Genomic DNA, 22,284 nt, shown 5'->3' on the forward strand with positions numbered 1-22,284 from the left:
GCAGTCTCCGACTCCGGAACTGGAAGCAGCGACACCAGAGGAGAGGTAAGCAGCAACACTACCCTTTCTAACTGAATAGAAAAGAGGAGCAGTAGAAGGCTTCGGCAGAGCTGCCTTCATCCGCAAGGAAGAAGGCTATGATACCATGATTAGAATTAAACGAAGAAGGCAAAAAGATATAAATTATAGAAAAAACTATGAAATGTATAAGATATAATTGCCTAATTCATTTTGATAGTGAGTTCTTGATAGCTATTTATACATACTCAACAGTGAGGTTATACATATTTAGGGAGGATTTTTGCTTACAGATTTCCTCAACTACCTCGAGAAAATCTTATCAGCTAATTAGTCTCCCCCCCTCTCTCGGCCTTTCTCATAGCTTCCTTTCCCCTGTGAACGACAGTTGCCTACTGTAGTGAACAGCAACTGCCTTCTTTACTATAGTGAATCAGTAATAAAATATTATTTATTATTGCTGTTGCTGTAGTAATTAGTACCACTTTAGATTATTGTTGCAGCTTTAGAGTCTTGAATCATCACTCCAGATGACTCATCAGTGCTAATTTTTATTTTATTTTTAATAATCATAATATATAATTTTTAAATTATAATATTCAGTCTGTAGTGCCTTTTGCTCATCACTCCAGATGACTCATCAGGCGACCTTGGCATTTTGAGTCCGTAGTGCCTTTTGGCGCTGCTTTTGATTACACTAGCGTACTTCTCTCCTTGGCAATTGCTAAGTATCTTTCGTTTGTTTGACTACCATGAAAACATTATCAAACTGATATTTGTGCTTCTTTGAACATATCATACTAATACCTCAATAATTTGGCATCAGCATCAGCTGACGTCTCACTAACTTATTTTGTTAGTTTTAAGTGACTGATCATTATGATAGTGATAATGATAAGATCAATATTATTAATGCCTCATGAACCGAAAATATGAGAAATGAAAATCCAATGTGCTTGATAACCAACAAACAATGCCAATTGTAAGAATAATCGAATGTGGGCCTCACCAAGCTCAACTCAACTCAACTATTGGTAGTGTTTATAATACACATTTAAATAACTTTGTATTTTAGTCGAGTGGCGTAAGCACAATTTGCATTTTCTTCTGTATTTAATGTTCGATCCCATGAAAGAAGAAAGGTTGGAGGCAACACGATAATTTTTTAAGGTTTGGTCTACACTTGAAAAATACTGTACGGAAAATAGAACATAAGCCCCAAATTGTAGGAGAATTTTAACAGAAAACCTAGCAAACTTTTGCAATCTTTCCTCCTTTTCACCTTATCATATTTTTTTTATTTGCCTTATTGATTAATAATTGTGCACATAATTTGATTTCCAATAGATCAATAGATTGTTTATCTCTTGCAATGTTCTCATATTTTGCATAGGATACTTCACTTGTACCCACCTACTGAAGTCATCACCTATTTCACAAAGAAAAGTCATCCCTACCATTTTAGAAGGTTCATTTTCAAGATTAAAGAGTTCTTATCCACATTCTTATTAATGCATCACATTAAAGGTGCACTATCATTGAGCTTTAACATCTAACTTTCTTGTCACTGCTGTCATTTCTGCTAATAATGGATGCCCTTAGCCTATCACCTGCTTACAAAAGTCATTAGATGCAACTTTTAGTGGAGATGAAGCCCCACAGTTTCACTAACTTGATCTGAATGTTTTATGAAGATTCTCATAATGTATTCTGTGTTTCAAACTTCAACAATATATTTTCATCAATTAAAGTAGCATGCTAAATGTCTAATTCATTATAACTCACAAAATCATGAGGTGAAGTAGGGAATACTGCATGAAATGGCATGCGAGCAAAAGTATCAGATCCTGGAAACATCATCCATGTATACTCCTTCGAGTCATGATCTCTACTTCTCGCATGATCGTCTCGGAGGGTGATGGAACACTACTCTTTGTCGTCCGAGCTCTCCTACGAAGAGTTGTCAGAGCAGCTTTCCTATTACCATTCCGAAGCCTATCATTTTCCACAATCTGTAACAATAGAAAAGTATTACACTAGATGTATTTTGAGAGATTCAATCATTTAATCTGAAAGTAATAGAAAAGTTCTTAACCTGATGCCTTGCTAAGAGGAGATGCTCAGCCTCCGTTTCAACCTCAACCAAAGCTTGCTGGAATTCCTTCATGCTAGGATCCATTATAGCTCTCTGAAATGTCTTTCGAAGTCACCTAAAAAGTTCTCATTAGCTAAATACCAATTTTCTAATCTGAAACTGTTCGCACTAAAACTTACAGAGAGACGAAAACAAAATGTTTTGCAATATAAAGCAGTAATTGCTATGCAAGCAACACTAACAATATAATTAAGCATTGCAAATGAACCACTTGGAACAAATTGCCACAGTAATGAAGACATGGGGAACGGCGAACTCGCGAGTGGAGCTGCGATGGTCATCAGAGGCCCAATTGCGCATATGGGTCAGACAGCTCGGGCCGGGCGTCGACTTATATTGATAAAAAAAAGGGTTCAAATTATTTGCCTATCCAAAACTATAGAATTTTTATTAATTAGATTTCAAATAAATATAAATAAATAAAATAAATTTATGATAAATTCGGATCTTTAAATAATTAGTTTAATTTAAAACCAAACTGATCAAAATAATTTAAGTCAAATTTGAGTGTTCACAGATAAAAATAAATAAATGATTATGACTAAGAATTTAGGTCAATACAAATATACAACTCAAGTCAAGCTTAAACTTATATTAAGATTGGTCGAGATTATGTAAATATCAATCTATGTAAAAATATACTTGTTAGCTATATTTAAAGTAATAAATAAATAAAATAATAGTGTAATCAAAATCCGAGATTCAACACATATCACAAGGGTACTTAACTTAGGCAATCCTAGCTAAGTCCGAAAAGTTGGCGCAAATGTGTTTCATGACTTAAGCAACTACAGTTAAGTCCATCACTTTATTATAAGGGTGCCTCATAACATAGATAATTTTAATTAAGTTTGTAACAATGTGGTATCAGAGTTGGTAAACAATTCAAGAAAATAGCAAAGAAGTTTGATAATTTCATCGTGTCAAAGCATCGTGGTAAATCTAGTAAGATGGGCAAGCCAGACCATTGCCCTAAGCAATGGTCTGAACAATGCTTGGTTTTAATGCGTGTCCGTGTTCCTTTAACTGTGGTTGAAGATATCAGCAGACGAACGTGAGAAGCCTTTTGCTTGCATCCGTAGCATCTAAAACCTGCTCAAGACAGGATTTATGAGAGCAAGGAGAAGAACCGGATTGCTGTTGTTGCAAGTTCATGTGTTTAATGAGTAAAGCGAGAGCTCATCGCAAGGAGCCACCGAGCACGCGCGGTTCCAAGAGCTTCTCTGCCAATCCCCCCTCTCGGCACATGGTCGTGCGTGTTTGGGGTCTCGGATCGAAGTCAAAACCCCATTTCTCCAGGTCGAGGTCACGGGGAAGACATAATCGAACAGGAAGAAGACAAGCGTTAAGCTCGTTTCTAAGCTCAGCGTGGCCGCTCGCCGATGGTCCGCCAGCGTTGAAATCTTTGCGTTTTACTCTAAGGTTTGACCGTGCTGCTTAAGCGAAACCACAAGAAGTGTGAAGGAACGAGCCGATGCCACACATTTCAACGACAGCTTTCAGAGCAAATGTGTATAAGTTCAGCAACCCTGATCTCTTAATCCAAGTAACATCTTCATTGCTTGAGAAAACAATGAATTCAAGTCAGAACTGTTCTCAGATCGAAACTATAGTCTCCCTCTAGATTAAGGATATCTATGTTAGATTCTGATATACGATGAATTTGCACAAGCAAAGCATTTAGTCAGTGAGAGAGAGGAAGTTCGGTGCAGCGGGGACGACGTCATCGATCTGGCGCTCGTTGATATCGGATCTCGATGATGGATCCGGTATCGGTTTTTGGTCGGACCTTATATATAAGTCCGGCTCTAATTTTGGATCGGATCCTCGTTGTTACTGATTGAGATCCGACCCTAGTTATCGTTTGACCTCTCGTGAATTGGGCCGTAGTTTCGGCTCGGCCCTTTGACATGTATCGGGCCGACATGCCCTCCTTTTTTATTTGATCAGTTTGGTGTATTAGATGCGACGCCCGATATCTATTTATTTATTTATATTTCATGTTAGAATATTGTTATCAAAGTCACATTTCTTATTGTTTGATTTTAATTCAACAGTTAAAATTAGTCCGATATTTATTTATTTATTGCTTATCATTTGTGAGGATGAGGATTATTCCTTTACATATCGCAGATTATGATTGAAATCATAAAAATAATTTCTTATAAAGATGAAGGTCACACTTATGCAAGTGGTCCTTAGCAACTATGAAAGAAAATGATCACAAAATACTATTTATATAGTGTATCAACTAGCCGAAAGAAGAATGCTTCCCATCATATCCGTCATTTTCCTAATTCCCATTATATTTTACGATTGATAATTATGAGGATTATATGTATAAGAGAATTTTTAATATTTTCTTTTTTTGAAGAAAATAATAAAAAAAAAATAAAAATAATCAATAAATCCCATCATGTCCATGGCCTCAAAAATAGATAAATGAAAGTGACTGTGCAACAGTATAATTTTTTAAAAAAAGTTGTAATGCAAAACTATGGACCCTTAGTTTTGAACTCAAGGACAGAGAAAAGTCTATAAATGATTTTGAAGTGGTTCCGATGTGACTCCAAGGTAGAGGGTCTATCTCTCGGAGCATTACCTATACTAAAATTTGATGTCAAGAGAATTTTTCGACCTGATCACTCTGATGCTTTAGTGTGGTCGAGGACTTAATGAGTTTGAGCTTTTTTTTCGGGAAGAGAGATTCCGACATTGTGCTAGAGGTTAGCTTTTATACATAGTCCACTGAGAGGGTAGCATGTAATTGCCTCAATATCTTCATTTACGTTTTGTCCACATAGGCGACAAAAGGGAGACAAGCTTGAATAGTCCCTCTTGGATTGTTATCGATCGGGGCAGACAAACGAATGGTGATATGAGCCTTTCCTATCATACTAACCTTCACGTGACGATTAGATATCTTCTATATGACAATTAGGTATCGAATAATGATTGATCATCAATATATTTTTATTAAAATATAATATATTTTTATTAAAATATAATATATTTTTACCCTCAAATATTTACTTCACATTTTATTTATTGTTTGTTGATAAGATTAACATGTCATGATTCATGATTACGAGAAACCATCACCTCACACATGAGAAGCTTTTGAGAGAGGATCTCTTGAAAATCCATGTTTGTCGGGGATCCTTCTGGATGAAAAAATCTCTCTCCTCTCTTGATGTTTTCAAGTTGACAAAGATCATCTTTTATCAAGTTGACCATGTAAGTTAAAACCAAGTTAAAACCAAGTTTTGATGGCAGATGATGAGTTTTATTATTTTAGGAGGGTATCGACTTCGACTGTTGACCATGTAAGTGACTGGGCTCATCAATGTGGGAATCATAATGATGCAACTTCCTAACCCAATAATAAATCAATTGTTGATGGATGAACGACCTTTTTTATTTTGGTATGTTCACGTTACTGTAAAGATGAAGATGATCATCTAATTATTATTATTATTGCTTTGTATACTCAAATTGCACTCATGCGTATACTTATGCAATTTATGAATCTACTTATGCAATAAATAATGAACATTCATATAGTAGAGAACTACTATATGTTTATTACTTATGCACATTCAATTTATGAACATTCATATAGTTGAAAAGTAAATAATTTATGAATCTACTTATTTAAAAAAAATAAAAAAAGTCATTACATCAAATAATGAACATTCAGATTTATTACTTATGCAACAACATATTAAGCAATCTGAATAACTCAACAAACACTAAGCCAACTCACTTTAAATTTAAACATACAAAGACTCATATACACAATACTAGATGTTTATTTGATGCTTCAATAAAGTAGATAGCGTTATCCTGAAACACACTTATTATTAAGTTCAAGCAACACACTATAAACTTTCTTAACATTATAGGATTTTATAGCATGAGGCTTTCCACGAGCCTCCTCCCTTCCAGTTTTGTGGACAAGTAAGTTTTCATGAATTCTCCGTAGCTCATCGACACATACTTCGGCTTGCATCCCTTCACGATCTCTGTAAGAGGATCAATCACCGAATCTTCTCTTGGCCCATGGAGGGCAGCGATTGTGATGCGCTCTTCCTTGAGGTTTATTATCGCCCGATGCTCGAGGCTTTTGTACACGCCGTTGCTCAATATCTATTTCAAAAAGTCTTTTGTTTTTGTTAGAATATATTTATATATAAGAAGATATTGAAAAAAAAATCAAAATAATAATTTTACATTAGCAAATATTGAGAGAATCTCGTAATCTATAAACATAATTTATTTTTGAATTGAATTAGTATCGCACATGATTGATATATGTTGATTCTGACTAGTTTGAGTGGAGTTAATGACCTCGATGATATCACCAATGTAAGCGGTGATGGCGCCGGGGAGTGGCTTCACCGGGAACCAATTCCCCCCCTTCCTGATTTGGAGTCCTTCAACGTCGTTCACATGTAGGAGTAACGTCAAGCCGGTGCCGTCCGTGTGTGACGAGAGGCCCAACACCTCGTCAGCTCTTGGACATGGGGGATAATAGTTGATCTTCACTCCCTGCGGTTGGTCCTGAAATATAGTAGAGAACTCCTCCGGTGCGACCCCCAGATTCTTCGCCATCACCTCTAGCAAAGTTCCTGCCACGCTCTTCAGCTCCATGGAGTAGCAAGAGAGAGAGTCTCTGACGGCATGAAGCAGCAGCAAAGGACGTCATATACGTACGTACGCAGCTGAATCGCTGAGTAGATGACAGCACAAGTAGTCGAGATAAACCTGAAAGTGAGAGGTTTAGCGGGCCAAAGATCGATGTTCCTCGAGTGCAGTGGTCGAGTTATGAGGTACAGCATGTCCGCCCAGTCCAGCTTTTGGTCGTCAGACACGACGAAGGCTTGGCCGTAACCTTCCAAGCTGTTCGGCAACTGCGCAAATGCCTTCTTCTCTTCCAAGGGAAGCTTAAAGAATTCTACTATATCAGCCTTCATCTTCTCCGTCGCTTGATCGGGAACTCCGTGATTTATCAACTGTTAGTCAGCATCAACGATTTGTTATGTTGCAGTTATGGATCACACGGTTTCGATCCGTAGATCGACTGACCTGGAAGAAGCCCCAGTCTGCACAGGCGTGGTGGAGCTTAGCAGACTCTTCCCGAGAGAAACGGTGATGGAGGAGCCTGGAGAAATCGATGACCGGAAGCTCGCTGTCGCCGTCGCTAGCGACTGGATCAGCCTTGGCTTCCGGCCTGACGTATCGAGGAGGGACGTCAGCCGGGTTTGCGATGGAAGCTGCAAGAGCTTGGACGTTCGGTACGTCAATGGACGTTCCCAGACACTGAAAGCTCGGATTGGCCATCTCGCGAAGCAAGCAAGCGCGCACACACACCGCTTACGAAGACCGACACCTCTCAGCTCGGTTGGTTTGGTCAGGTAGCAGCTTCGACAACATTTATAGAGAGAGAAGGTTCGCTTAGTTGTCTTGCTTCTCAGCCACTAATCTGCCCACCATTACTGTCTACCAATAAGCTTACCAAGAGGATTATCTCTTTGAAGTTGACTCAGTCTTCTCAATAGTCATCGTCCTACCACTGAAGACAACTCGAGTAGTTCACTGCGACCTTTTTGTAACAGCTAACTTAGTAAAAAAATTTCTTTTAAAAGTATCAGCTAACTTATTAAAAATTTGATGATTGATAGTAAAAATTTTTGTTTTAAAAGTATCATCTAACTTAGTAAAATTATCAGCTAACTTATCTTTATAAAAAAAAATAAAAGAATATCATATGTCACCCCTGAAACCTCATTGGACAAGAGAGATATTAGGTTAAATAAAATTCTTATCACTAAATAAATTACTCTCTCATTTCTATCGATTCAAGTGTCTGACTTCTTATCGGCGATGCTTGCTACAGAAAATGCAGCTAGTTATTGATAAGCATTCCGTGTTATGAAAGAAATATATTTTATCTCACCATATGAATGGACACCAATGCGATCCAAGACCCTGAGCTGTCAAGTCGGTGCATCAAACTTTTGATGCACGATGATCTAATAATAGCATGCGAACATGCTTTTCTTATGGATAGTACATCAATCACACACCACATGAATCATCATCGTGCAAGATTCCAACAAGTTCATCTTCCCTAGACACACTATGGTGTACGATGATCTAATCATATTAGCTATTTTAACAGTAAAATGTAGCGGCTGGGACTAATAATAATTAAACATTCAGTTGTTCGATTGCAACCGGAAGAATTACGACATATGAGAAGAACAAACAAAAATCGCGCATGGGCTGTCTCACCCAGAATTAGCAGCCGGCAATGATAAGTAACCGTTCAGCTGTTTATACTACAAATGGACTGTGTCTCATTGAAAAGATAAGATGGGGAAGGGAAGGAGAAGGCAACAAGGACGAGTGATGTCAGATCAGGACACACAATTACTTAGATGTGTCTTTTAGCGCAACCATGGAGCTAAGGAAAGCAGGACTGATCCAGTCAGCAAGAGCTCCTCTTTCTGAGATCAAGAAGGATTTCTCCTTCACATAGCTCTGCAGTTTCTTCGAGTCATAGTCCAGTCGTTATTGATCTACGCAAGCAGCAAAACATGACAGTTCAGCGACATATTGTAGTTATTACGAGACAAATGTGTCAACGTGGAAGAACAGAGCACTTATTTGTCTGATAACATTGATTGATTTAAGAGGTACAACCATAAATAATAGTAGACCATGAAATGTTCATGGTCGACGGTTAAAGCATCAAGAGAAGTCCACTTCACAAAGTAATCAGTTAAAAGCGTTTTTCCAGAAGTTTGTAATAATGGGCACCAGAATGACATCCACCGCATAGCAGTAATTGCTATGCAAGCAACACTACCAATATAATTAAGCATTGCAAATGAACCCACTTAGAACAAACCGCCATAGTAAAGCAGACATTACCACGGGAAAAACAAAGAAAACAGTCTGCTTAATTTAAACATTAAAATTTTTGTATAAAATCACCATACCTGCATAAACAATAATACGGACTTGTAATATAGGTTACAGTTAACAACAAACATAATAAGCTCATATATGCATTCCAGCATATCGAATTCAAATGGATACATACATAATGACACTTCAAAAACACTGAACAAGCAGACAAAACAGCAGTGCTATCTTCTGATCATTCTCAACTGATGCGTTCAAAAAAATGAATGTTCCATCCACAATCCTTAACCCTAATCAACAGAGTAGCCATAAACCTTGTCAAGGTGGTAACATGATGTAACATACTATGCTACCTACATTTTTGAGTCATAAACACACACAAATAAGAGAAGCACTTTGTTTGCACTTTGATTATAACATATCTCAGTCATTCAACTATGCATATGCATGATAGCACAAACTCTACAATCACACTTGGGTATCCATGCACATATTCCGCTATAGTCATCATCAAGATGGTCCTCTGATAGAACAAAAAGAAAACCGCATGAAAACCGCATGACTGGACTAAAAAATTTTTACACTGAGATGGCAAAAAAGACCAATGAGTTTGGATACATTTCTTGACCCCGAAGCAACTTTATAATTACCATAACTCTGCAAAAGCATTCATATTCTTTGTTCATAGTAAAAAATCAGTCTTAGTGAAAATAAGCTAAAAAAATGAAAGTATCACCTATATTCTCAATTTCAAAAGAACAACAATCTCACCATGTCCCAAAATCCTTGACGTCCTGTCACGGACTTAGTTGATTTTGCCTAAGTCATGCGGCAAAGGTCAGTCTCCCCGAAACTTTCCATGGTCCCTTAGGACCTACAAAAGAGAAAACAGGTTAGAGAAAACGCCTCACTCGGGATCCACAAGCAAACATATTCGAAAACACTTCATAACCAATGCAAATTACAAACGGACTTTACAAACTCAGAACGATTGCACAACAAATGGGTCAAAATGGTCCACTACAGATCGATTATCTCTTACAAGTGTCCACATGACACAACCTTTATTTACAAGCCTACAACAACCACTAAACCCAACTAAAATGCGGTTATTAAACCTTCGACCGTCCCTCTACATACTGTGCAAGAACAAACCAAAAGACACAAACATACATAAACATTACATCAAACATCCTGTTTAGAAGTTTATCCATGACAGTCCATCAAATGTATTAAGCCAACTTTTCTTCGCTGAGCACATATAATTCGAGTGAACAGTTGATATATAAAACAACTACGCTATGTGAATTCAAGTGCCAGTAAACACGTAGAATACAACATGTGAAACAGTTATCGTCACATCCAACACAAATCAACGACCACAAACACCTCAACCGATTTCGTATAAGCATTATCACAAGCACAAGAGTTACAATCCGTTCGGTGTCCGATGTGAAGCGGGCATTCGACGAGGCATGCACTGAAATTACAAGAGATCTCATGGTATTTGGACGAGTCTGCCAACAGTCAAGCATATGCTTCATAGAATTTGTTCCTAACATAAAGAAAGAAGAAGCCCCTACCAACCGAGGTTGGTTGATGACGTTCCTGTAAACCGATCACAGTAACAAACTGGATGGCACGCTCGTGTAACTTCGACGTGACACACAACAACGACGACATGTTATCAGAAAGAGAAGTAACACCGACAACAAAAGATGAAGCATATTGTACGAACTAAGAACACGAATGGAAGAACAGGGCATCAATAGAAGAACAAGATCGAGCGAGAGAGACCGGAAGACGGGCGGGGCGTCACGGCGGAGGACAGCTTCTGACCGGCCCTGGAGAACTGGGAGCGGGGCGAGCGTGCGAGCGAGCGAGACAGAGGACCGACCATCAAAGGTATGGGGGACGGCGAGCCCCCGAGTGGAGCCGCGACGGTCATCAGAGGCCCAATTGCGCATATGGGTCGCACAGCTTGGGCCGGGCGTCGACTTATATTGATAAAAAAAAGGGTTGAAATTATATATATATATATATATATATATATATATATAATTTATATTTATATATATATATGTAATTGGACCTCAACCAATGGAGAGGTTTTGCCGGTTTGGTGGACTAAGCAATGCAATACAAAAATAGGACACAAACTATTATAATTGCATACCCCTTATGTGATGGAGAATATAAAAGTAATATGAGATTTCCAATGAGATGATTAATTAGTTTGATATAATGCCAAATAATTCTTAGAGCTGAGTTACGAATCTACACCTAATCACTCCGATGATCAATAGAAAGCGCACCACCAACCACTCCCAATAATTTGAGATGAACACAGACATCAGCCATTTAAGCTCAAAAGTATAAGAGCATCTTACCCGAATCATAAAGAACAAAAAGAGCCAACTCCAATTATATTTGTCTTGATTCAAAAAGAGACGTAATTGTTATTTCGTTCACCAAGCATTTTTTTTTGGTAATATATTTCTTCCGTTTAAATATTATGTAAAATGTCTGACATATCCTCCAAAACGTGCAAAACGTGCAAAACTATTTCTAGAACATTTTTGGCAGCGGAAGTTACCAATATTACCAATGTTAATATGTATTAAGCTATTTCAATAGTAAATCTCTTGATAATTAATATCAATATTATGAAAATTGAATTCTGCCTTCACATTAAATTAATTATAAATAAGGAACAAAATGTCATCACATTCTTTTGGTGAATCTCATTTCACCGTTCTACATCAAACTTGTCTGACGAAATTGGACTGTTGCTGTCCTCACCTCCATTATGCCCAATAAATATAAAGCAGGGCGGTTGGTCGGTTACTAATCATAATTAGAGCGGCTATTAACAACATTAAGCCTCTCCTTATTAGCTGTCACCGTCCATATTATTCTAACGCCCCTGCAACTACGCCAAGTCATTGGGTTTGATGATCGGCCGCGCCGGGGATCAGTTCATGCGCATATAAAGTCCCATGCATCATCCATCGCTTCCGTGTGCTCGAGTCCAGCGGTGACACAACATGGTGAAGCTCACATTGGGAAGCCTGGGCGACTCTTTCAGCGCGGGGTCTCTCAAGGCCTATCTTGCTGAGTTCATCGCCACCCTCCTCTTCGTGTTCGCTGGCGTTGGCTCCGCCATTGCATATGGTAGGTATCTCATACGTGTTCTTGTAGAACATGGAGTTCCAGGAGCGGAGCAACGTGATGCTTTTGCATGCAGGTAAGTTGACGTCTGGTGCAGCGCTGGATCCGGCGGGCCTGGTTGCGGTGGCCCTCGCTCATGGCTTGGCCCTCTTCGTCGGCGTCTCCATGGCGGCCAACATCTCCGGTGGCCACCTTAACCCGGCTGTCACTTTCGGGCTCGCCGTGGGCGGGCACATCACCCTCCTCACCGGCGTCTTCTACTGGATCGCCCAGCTCCTCGGATCCACCGTCGCTTGCCTCCTCCTCAAGTTCGTCACCGGCGGCATGGTAAGCGACACCGCCTACTCCACCACCCCATGTGTACGTCGATCACCTGTCGTGGTCTCCATTCACTGAGGTCGCCTTCTGTCCGCAGGCTGTACCGACGCACGGCGTGGCAGCCGGCATGAACGAGCTGGAAGGCGTGGTGATGGAGGTGGTCATCACCTTCGCGCTTGTGTACACGGTGTACGCCACGGCGGCGGACCCGAAGAAGGGGCCGTTGGGGACGGTGGCGCCCATCGCGATCGGGTTCATCGTCGGGGCCAACATCCTGGCAGCCGGGCCCTTCAGCGGCGGCTCCATGAACCCGGCACGGTCCTTCGGCCCCGCGGTGGCCAGCGGAGACTTCTCCGGCAACTGGGTCTACTGGGTGGGGCCGCTGATCGGCGGCGGACTGGCCGGGCTCATCTACGGCGACATCTTTATCGGCTCCTACGAGGCGGTCGCGGCGCAGGACTATCCGTAAGCTGTAAAGCTGTCGTCGAGTCGGGTTGGCGTCATCCTCCTGCGTCTTGTTTCTGTGTCTTCCTTTATCTGCTTGTAATAATAATATGTACATATAAGAGTACATAACCGGTCTTCGTGAAGGTGTATTCGCTATCCTTAGTTTCAATGTTGTATGTTGTGGGTTGTGGAGTCAAAATTGGACAAATTGGTCAAACATATGTTTCCTTAATTCTAATCACTTTCTTCAATGTTAGTTTTTCCATACGAGAGAGAGAGAGAGAGAGAGAGAGGTTATAATGGTTTCCCAAGAGTGATATGAAAGAAGTCACCAGGAGACGAGCTCTTCCTCGCAGGCAAAGGCAAAGGCAAGGGGGAAAGATGATGATCGAGATGCCGAGCTTATCCTCTAGAAGCACTTTTGTCACAGGTCAAGTCGTCAGTCAATTCCTTAAACACAATACTGTACGTGTGATCCGCCATAGAAAACTCCAATGGGCGCGTTAAACTCATTGAGGTCGGTTCTCAGCGCTTCATGCAAGGCAAGACGTGTCAATGAGGAAGAGCAAGTCACGCCTCCTCCCCACGCGCATCCGTTTGCACTCAAAAAGCAGAAAGCAAGATGATGTATGCTGTCATTCGACGTGGGTTGGCCACAGCCCAATCATTGTTGTTCAAACGTGCTTGAGAGTGAGCGGAAGGGACACCAATTAAAGATAGAAAATTCTTGCAGTGTGTTGCCTTCATTTCTGTAACATGATTCACCTATTAGAAGATATCGGCGTCTCCTCTTGTTCTTTGCATATGAAGAAGGCAAACCTTGCACTTCCGATCTCATGGAGATTGTGATACAGCACAGAGCAAGTTCTTGATGAAGAAGAGAGGCACCGACGGCAGATCTTCGTTAACCTGCCAACCGTTCACCGAAAGTCTCGTTGCATTGCATCACCAAACGCTTGAAGAACACAAAGGGACGTAAAAGCTCGGAAATGGCGTCGTTGCTGATTCCTTCGTGTATCTTCGCCAACGGCTGAACTCGGACCAGAACAAAGGTGTGGGGAATCGCGGGGCAGCGCACGAGCCGCGCCGGGTAACCAGGAACACTTGTCGCCGAGGTCTCTGTCTCTCTCTCGTCGCAGTCCCGTGAACTCGAGTTCATCATTAACCCAGAGTACAAAGATGGGCACAGGGACTGCATCGCAACTGTAACAAAAAAGCAGGAAACAGTCGCAGCAAAAGGAGTGCAGGAGGCTGTCCACTGTCCACCTCTGGTCCCCCTTCTTGTGCTCCGTGCGGACTTCCTTCTTATATATACACACACACGTCTGTCCGAAGTGACGTCCGAGGAAAGAAGAGCACTGATAGAGCAGTTGAAGAGATGGAGAAGGGATACTTGTGGGGGAGAAAGAAGAAAGACGAGATGTATATCTCGCAAGATTTAGTAGCAGAAGTGGAGGAGGAGACGTTGGGGGGTGACTTGAAGATGCCGGCGATACCTCCGCCGCAGACGCCGCACGAGCCGATGGAGTTCTTGTCGAGGTCGTGGAGCGTGTCGGCGTCCGAGATATCGAAAGCTCTTCTGGCTGGGAATAAGAAGAGGAACTTCGTGGTGGATCAGTTGCCGGAAATGATGATACCGGAGACTCTGGTGATTGCCGCTGCCGGATCTCCTCAGAGCACTAGCAAGCGAGTAAGCTAATCTTCTGTAGCTATATGTTCGATGAATTCACCAGCTTAAGCATCCAATCCTAAGGCTAGTAGTTTGCTTCACTGTCACCTCACCGGTGGTGATTTGTTGTCATCGTTCTGCAGCCACGCAGTGGCATAAACTCCATACTTAACCACCATGCAACGATCGGGAAATGGTTTCACCACATGGAAACCAATCGAACCAAAGCGAAGAGCAAGGAGAAAGCTCGTGCCGAGAAAGCCCGAGTCCATGCCGCCGTATCCGTGGCTGGAGTGGCTGCAGCAGTTGCTGCCATTACTGCGGCCTCGACTTCGGAGAACCGGCCCTCGAAAATGAGTGCCGCCATGGCCTCTGCCACCGAGATCTTGGCGTCGCACTGTGTAGAGATTGCAGACCAAGCTGGAGCTGGTCATCAGCATGTGGCTTCTGCAATCCGGTCAGCGGTAGATGTCAAAACAGCCGGTGATCTGATGACGCTCACTGCTGCAGCAGCAACAGATTCGAAGCTTAATCCTACTCAAGAAGCTACTAAGATTAACAAGACTCTCTGTTAATTGCTCTGCTTAATTCACCTCAACAGCACTACGAGCAGCGGCAGCATTGAAGTCGAGATCGCAAAGAGAAGCAAGGAACAATGCTGCTGTCATCCCTTACGAGAAGGGTCACCGTGGCAACCCAGATATCTGGCGCAAAGAAGGCGAGCTGCTCAAACGCACCGAACAAGGTATCAAGCTGGGAATCTTCTGAATCCAAGATCAAATTTACACAATAGTGCAACAATGAGAGACAAGATTCATTTCACTTTGCAGGAACTTTACACTGGAAGAGAGTGTCAGTCTACATCAACAAGAAGTCGCAGGTAAAGGGTCCGAAGCATGGCTATTGCTTGTTCTCAAAGATCTCATCTGTGCTAATGTAAGCGGGAACAATTTCCAGGTCATGGTAGAGCTCAAGAGCAAGCACATAGGAGGTGCACTTTCAAAGAAGAAAAAGAGTAAGTGTTCTGCACCTCAAATTCCAATCATCTGCTCCGGCATTATCTGACAACAACTCTGATAACCCAGGTGTTGTTTATGGACTGTATGATGGGATTCCAGCATGGTCTGGGCGTGCAAGAGAGTGTGCTGAACAAAGATGCTACTTTGGCCTGAGAACAGCACAAGGTCTGATAGAGTTCGAGTGTGAGAACAGTGTCAGCAAGCAGAAATGGGTGGATGGAGTGCACAACCTGCTGAGAGAAGTATCGGGTGAAGCTGAGCAAATAGAGGACTCCATGGAACTGCTAAACCTCAGCTGATGTGCCTTCAAAAAGATGAACAGCTTTGTCACCAAAGTGATGTTTGTATGCATATAAAGTGAAAGAAATTGGTTATTTTTACTCTATAAAATACTTCACTTCGACGGCACTACGAAGATGAGACGTGCGGAGCATATCTTAACCGTTCATTCCTTCCGCATTGGGATGACAACATAGATTGAAGACGATCCTCTTGACGAAACACAAGTATGTCGCACTGCTCCCAAAACGTTTCTTGAACCAGTGTTGCAGAGAGCAAAATGTTGTTCCAGAAAACGTTTTCTTCGAACAACGGACGCTGCAGAATTCAATCGCGGTCGGCAACTTCGTAAACCACAAAGCAAAACGTTTTCAACATCACCGTCGCGCGCTTTCCGTTGGAATGCCACGTCGGAAACGTTTTCTATTTTTTCCAAGGGACGCTTCCTCCTCCACGAGGCTTTTCCCCCCTGCTTTCGAGGCTACACTTGGGAAGAAGACGTCGCCTCTCTCTCTCTCTCGTCTTATGGTTTCTTCCGATCTTCTAGATCTGGAATCCGTCTATCCAAATTGACAGCAGAAATCCGTCGGGTTTTGGATCGCTTCTTCTTGTTCCTAGGTCTTCTTTGCGATCGTCCTTTGATCCCTTTGATCTGCAACGATGGCGGAGGAAACGGTGACGTCGAGATACGTGAAACTGAACAAGATCCATGATGCGCCGATGGAGGAGATCCGTCCCGGAGAGCTCAACCAGCCCATTCGCGTCCCTCAGGTTTGCCCCAGTTCATGAGATTTCGGTTTTGGTTCTTTCATGACATCCGATGTTGTTCAAGGAACCCAATCTGGGTTACGAGATGTTGACGACATTCAGTCTTCTAAGATTCGTGTTGCTGGATTTGTTGTCTTAGTTGGAGATTCAGAAATGTATTGAATGTGGGCAACCTCTACCAGAGAGCTACCAGCCACCGGCGGATGAACACTGGACAACCGGGATTTGTGGATGTGCCGAGGATGCCGAGAGTTGTGAGCTTGGTTTCTTCCTTTATGTCAACATTTCAAAATGCAATCTTTGGTTCGGCTTCGAGAAATGTGATATGATTAATAAGATAAACATGTAGGTTTTAGCCTGAAGGAGTCGATAATTTTGCATGAGGGTTTATTTTTCTCAAGAACACCAGTAAGACTAGCATGCATGTCTTGTATAGTTAGTTTACTAGTGTTTGGAGTTTGGCCGAATGCCCTGTTGGAAGGATTGCCATTTCATGGAAGGATTGGCATGGGGCACATCAAGACCTTTCTGGTATGACACGCTTTCATCCTATGCCGACGATTGCCAATAAAGCATGACAATCCTTGCATTGATAGTAGGAAAATTCTAGATGTTCTTCAGCTAATGTAATCAAATATGTTGTCATGTCAGTAGAGTGGTGCGAGTCATGCCTCAGCAGAGGCAATATGTATTGCAGGTAGCTACAATCCATATATACTGACTAAGTAACTAAAGAATGGTAACCTAATTCCTGGAGCCTGAGACCCATGTGGATCATTCCTGTATTATCTAAATCCTCATATTTGTTTGGAAGAAGAAATGAGATTGAAAAAGATCGAAGATCTATTTGGTTGGTATTGGGCCTCGTATAACTGTGCATGAATTGTTGGCTTGCAAACATAAACCTGAAGCCTTCTTTCCCATCGGAAAATCAAAAACACAAGTTAGATCATCTTTGATCCCGCATTTATAGGAAACTTTGGTTTTGTTGTCATTTGGTTGATGAAGGTCATGGTCATGCAATATGCTGCCAAACATTGTGTAGATGACATATCATAATTTGAAATGAGGGGTTAATTTTGACATTAAGACATCTGATTAACAATCTTATACTTTGCTTGACTATTACCAAATTGTTGTTTGGATCACAAATGAGTGAAATGACTATTGGATATCAGTCATTTGTTGTTGCTTTATATATCAGCCTATATTGAATTTGGGTGAAACAGAAAAGCAGAGCTTTATAAACATACCATTAACTTTTTGTTTCAACTATATCTCTGTTCTTTGAATTTGCATTACCTTCGATTTTTTTCCTTTCGAAGTCTGCTAACCTTATCTAGCTAATTGATAGATGAATGTCTCTGATCACTTTGAGCTATGCACTTGAATTTAAATTTCAATCCTTATTGATAGTTTATCATCACATTGTCAAATCTTTTTTTTTTTAAGTTACTAACGAAGGTTAGGGTCTTTTAATAGTTACAACAAGGATTAAATAATGGTCTGTACCACATACACTCATATGACTTGGACCTGTATGGTACCATATCAAACTACAATTCTGGTACTTTTTGATGGTAGGTTGGACCGGGCTGTTCTGTCCTTGTGTCTTGTTTGGGCACAATGTAGAGAGACTTAAAGAAGATATACCATGGACTACTCCTTGTGCATGTCATGCTGTTTTTGTCGAAGGTGGAATTGCATTGGCAGTTGCTACAGCAGCATTCCATGGTGTTGACCCAAGAACCTCATTCTTGATTGGAGAATGTTTAATGTTCTCTTGGTGGATGTGTGGTATTTACACTGGTATTTTTCGTCAATCACTGCAGAAGAAGTACCATCTCAAGGTGAACACTTTTCTTCCTTTTTTCTGGAATTTTTTTCCATGTATTTTCTGTTGTTAAATTCTCATAACAAAAGAATTTTTACATTTTTTAACTGAGACCACTGAGAGTACAATAGAACATTTCTGCCGCTGCTTATTTTGCCTCGGTGAAGCAATTTGCATATACCACCATCACAATCTTTTTGCTTAATATCTTTATACATCTGTTCCAATTATCCTTTCTCTCAACATGGGATTTGTTTTTGTGAATGTTAGACGCCACTCAAGATCTACATCATGCAAGTTTGGTTGTCATGTCACATGATTTATGCCACATGGTTCTTTTTTAACCAACCTTTCATGACTAATAATTCTTCTTAAATGGTCTTTTGTTGTCTCATCGTGCAACTTACGTCCAACTTTCACTTCCTAGTGGCTTGGCAATGTTTTTCATTTATAAGTATTAGCTTGTTACGTTAATGCCGTCTGCCAGTTCATGGAATTTTTCCTTTCCAGTGCACTGATTTGATTTCCAACATGCTATAAATGATTTATTATGTATATATACTTCTGACACATAATTATTTCATTATTGGCCCTAAATATATGTGTGATGATAATTCTAAATCTTTGCCTGCAACATCAACAATCATACACGCTCACTTTTCAAGTGTACTTGATAGTTATGCAATCACAAGTCCAAGAGATGATTCGTTTTTTGCAAATTCAGATGTAGTATATATCTGAATCACTTTTATTCAGCTGAATATGAATAAGGATGCTTAATCAATTATAATTTATGCAGATTGGTCAAAGATGTTTCTTATCTGCATTTTTCATTCCCCAGATATTCTTTGTTCAACATTAGTGTAAGCCTAAAGATTAATTTTATTATGCGAGTTATGTTGGGAAGCTTGATTCTTTTCTGTAGGTCCGATGATCCTTTACATAAGAAGACATATGAAGTTGTATAACTGCTGTAACTGTTGCAAGTCACCACATGTAGAAATGAGACCTCACCAAATTTCATTAAGAAAACACCTCATTTTAATAGCGATATTTGTATGTGTCATTTGATTATTTCTAAAAACCTAAAGATAATTTTAACATGATCTATGCAGGAAGGGAAGTAATGATTTAAGATGGCTACAGAATTGTGCTAGTCTGATGGCATTTTCTTGCTTGTATCTTACCACATTCTCTGCATTCTCAGATATATGATGGCTGGATTATTTGATCTACTTTTGATTAACTAAAGTCTCACCTTCTGATCTTTTTTATGATGGATGGGCTAGAAAACAATCTCCTGCATTTGTTTGTGTTGTTGATCATCAATCTTGTTATTCGATTGCAGAACTCTCCATGTGACCCTTGCATGGTGCATTGCTGCATGCACTGGTGTGCCATCTGCCAGGAGCACCGCGAAATGAGAGGTCACCTCTCTGATAATGTCGAAACGCAGCCGAGCGTCATCAATCCACCTCCTACGCAGGAAATGGCTGCTAATGAGGGTCATGATTCGGGAGTCTCTGCGAACCAGCGCTCTGTTTAGTGGTGCAAGCTCTGCGGTATACTTAGGTTCCATCATACAAATGATTAGCATTCCTGGAGAGAATAGAAAATGCTGAGATTGCAGCATCACCGTGAACCCATCTCTCATTTTTGTTCTTGTTTTCGAATGGTTTAGACTTTTAACTTTTCTGGATGTATCCGTTTAAGAAACTTGTTTCTGCTACTTCTTGTGATGTTCTAATGCCAGTGGTTGGTCGGCAGAATGCCTTCTTTCATGACCCTGCTTGTTATATGCATAGCAATTTGCTATCTTTCTTCTTTGTTCTTTTGCAAAGGAAAAGGAGACTATATATATATTTATATATATGAAGACCATCACAATGTATAAAATGACTATTATGCCGTCTGAAATGAAATATTAAACTCACTTTCAAAATTAGTATAACACTACTAAAATTGAATATTGTCTGCATTAAAACGCATTATCAATAGATGATAGCACATAACAAGTGGCTAGTCATTATTATCTAATCCGAGTTGTTCTTTTTATCTAATCTTTAATTTTAGTGCATGTAAAAGGCTAGTCGTTAGCACGAACGAAGGTCGGACCGACTGGTATCGTTATAGTGCTACAGTATGTACTCGGTACGTCCTGATGAACCATCCGGTATACCAGTATCATACCATATCGAGCCCGGGGCGTTTTCGAAACATCGGTAAATAGCGAACTTTATAACTGCATAACGTAGCATCAAACTTGATAGAATCATGATCGAACTTCCTGTGCGCTCGTTATATTTTGGTCCTCCACGGCCAAACATATGGCATGCGGGGATGTCTTCTCCCTCGACGCGGAATGCAAAGCCAAAATTAGGGTCTTCCCTTCCTACCACTTGAAACACAGATTGATGCATTGGGACATTACACCATTGCTGAGATCAACCATCCAGAAAAATGGAATAAAATAAGAAGGAAAATAAATGAAGCACTCGCGAAATCAGAGGAAAGCATATCAAAGAACACATCATCGATCGTTCTTCTTCGTTATTCCAGGATCACACGATAACTGCGGTCAAGATGTTCGTTGCAGAAACGAGCCACACACAGAGAACTCAAGGAAGCCAAAACGGAAACAGGCAACGAGATCTCGAGATCGGGCTTTAGGAGGAGGAGGAAGAAGAGTCGGTTTGGGAGCCGACGACGAGGCGGCGGTGATCCGAGATGGGGGCGGCCTCGGGCTGGGCGCAGCCGTCGACGGTGGCGTAGAGGCGGTAGGGCGGGGCGTCGGTGGCCAGCCACTGGCGGACGTAGAAGAGGGTCTGGGAGCAGAGGGTGTGGGGCCCAGTGGCGGTGACCTCCACGTACTCGCAGTACCAGCCGTGGTGGGCGCCGGCGCCGTCGGAGGTGAGGTTGAGGCGGCAGAGCGGCGTGGCCAGGCCGCAGGGCCCGCGGCCGCTGAAGGCGTCGAGGGCGCCTCGCTCGTAGTAGTCGTGGTCGGGGCCCATGAGGCCGCCCCACGCCACCAGGTCCGCCACCGCCACCTCCCGCCCCGCCGCGTCCCCCAGCGTCAGCCCGATGGTGGCGTCCGTCCCCCCCTTGAACACCGACCCCGTCCGCACGTACACCGTGTACACGCACTCATCCTCCTCCTGTGCCACTCTATCAGATCACATCAGTCACACACGCACGCAGACACAACACGATCTCAGATCTCAGGTCAAGCGGAAGCTTACCTCGGAAGCGACGAACGGGACGATGGCGAGGATGAGGCCGAGGAGAAGCACGCAGTGTCCGATCAAGCATCGACCCATCTTTCTATCGCTTGCAACCCACCATTGTGGCGTCAGGGTTAAGTACATATATAGACGTCAGTCGGTCAGCTATAGGTTCGGTGCGAATGGCAACAAGACACGAAAGCATTGACCACCAGGTGTTCGATCAAATACATCTGTAGCGAGGATGTCATGATCCCACTAAGCTTCGAATCGAACCCGAACCGGTCCAAAATTAAAATCAAATCACAACAACGATTCGACGAACCGGTCGAGAATTAAAATCAAATCACATGAACGATTCTAAATCGAACCAAAATACCGATTTGGTTCCGATATGACTTCAATATAAATAATTAATTAATTAATTAACATTTTAAAAAAATTAAAAATTA

General features: G+C 41.5%; 5 protein-coding genes and 1 long non-coding RNA gene across 6 annotated transcripts; 3 read left to right on the plus strand and 3 right to left on the minus strand.

Moving 5' to 3' along the window:
* Positions 1–5,859: 5,859 nt before the first annotated feature.
* Positions 5,860–7,599, minus strand: LOC135596906 (2-oxoglutarate-dependent dioxygenase 11-like). The gene is made up of 4 exons (XM_065089167.1): positions 7,262–7,599; positions 6,941–7,188; positions 6,524–6,848; positions 5,860–6,322 (listed from the first exon to the last, which is right to left on the minus strand). Exons 1-4 carry the CDS (start codon positions 7,514–7,516, stop codon positions 6,083–6,085), a joined length of 1,068 nt encoding a protein of 355 aa, XP_064945239.1. The 5' UTR covers positions 7,517–7,599; the 3' UTR covers positions 5,860–6,082.
* Positions 7,600–8,193: 594 nt separating this feature from the next.
* On the minus strand, positions 8,194–11,063 carry LOC135596556 (uncharacterized). Its single transcript, XR_010480961.1, has 3 exons — positions 10,904–11,063; positions 9,878–9,980; positions 8,194–8,757 (listed from the first exon to the last, which is right to left on the minus strand). It is a non-coding gene; the product is annotated as an uncharacterized LOC135596556 (long non-coding RNA).
* Positions 11,064–12,118: 1,055 nt separating this feature from the next.
* On the plus strand, positions 12,119–13,293 carry LOC135596909 (probable aquaporin TIP2-1). Its single transcript, XM_065089172.1, has 3 exons — positions 12,119–12,280; positions 12,354–12,604; positions 12,693–13,293. The coding sequence occupies exons 1-3, from the start codon at positions 12,154–12,156 to the stop codon at positions 13,062–13,064; spliced, it is 750 nt and encodes a 249-aa protein (XP_064945244.1). The 5' UTR covers positions 12,119–12,153; the 3' UTR covers positions 13,065–13,293.
* A 1,152-nt stretch (positions 13,294–14,445) lies between these two features.
* Positions 14,446–16,086, plus strand: LOC135596910 (VAN3-binding protein-like). The gene is made up of 6 exons (XM_065089173.1): positions 14,446–14,732; positions 14,855–15,224; positions 15,307–15,456; positions 15,542–15,591; positions 15,669–15,726; positions 15,797–16,086. The coding sequence occupies exons 1-6, from the start codon at positions 14,463–14,465 to the stop codon at positions 16,027–16,029; spliced, it is 1,131 nt and encodes a 376-aa protein (XP_064945245.1). The 5' UTR covers positions 14,446–14,462; the 3' UTR covers positions 16,030–16,086.
* A 182-nt stretch (positions 16,087–16,268) lies between these two features.
* Positions 16,269–20,385, plus strand: LOC135596912 (cell number regulator 6-like). Its single transcript, XM_065089174.1, has 4 exons — positions 16,269–16,780; positions 16,917–17,031; positions 18,362–18,627; positions 19,960–20,385. The coding sequence occupies exons 1-4, from the start codon at positions 16,670–16,672 to the stop codon at positions 20,155–20,157; spliced, it is 690 nt and encodes a 229-aa protein (XP_064945246.1). The 5' UTR covers positions 16,269–16,669; the 3' UTR covers positions 20,158–20,385.
* A 742-nt stretch (positions 20,386–21,127) lies between these two features.
* On the minus strand, positions 21,128–22,003 carry LOC135596557 (PLAT domain-containing protein 3-like). The gene is made up of 2 exons (XM_065088607.1): positions 21,851–22,003; positions 21,128–21,766 (listed from the first exon to the last, which is right to left on the minus strand). The coding sequence occupies exons 1-2, from the start codon at positions 21,974–21,976 to the stop codon at positions 21,278–21,280; spliced, it is 615 nt and encodes a 204-aa protein (XP_064944679.1). The 5' UTR covers positions 21,977–22,003; the 3' UTR covers positions 21,128–21,277.
* Between the last annotated feature and the right edge of the window lie 281 nt (positions 22,004–22,284).

The sequence above is a fragment of the Musa acuminata genome, chromosome BXJ1-11, assembly GCF_036884655.1.
Source record: "Musa acuminata AAA Group cultivar baxijiao chromosome BXJ1-11, Cavendish_Baxijiao_AAA, whole genome shotgun sequence".
Lineage (NCBI taxonomy): Eukaryota > Viridiplantae > Streptophyta > Magnoliopsida > Zingiberales > Musaceae > Musa > Musa acuminata.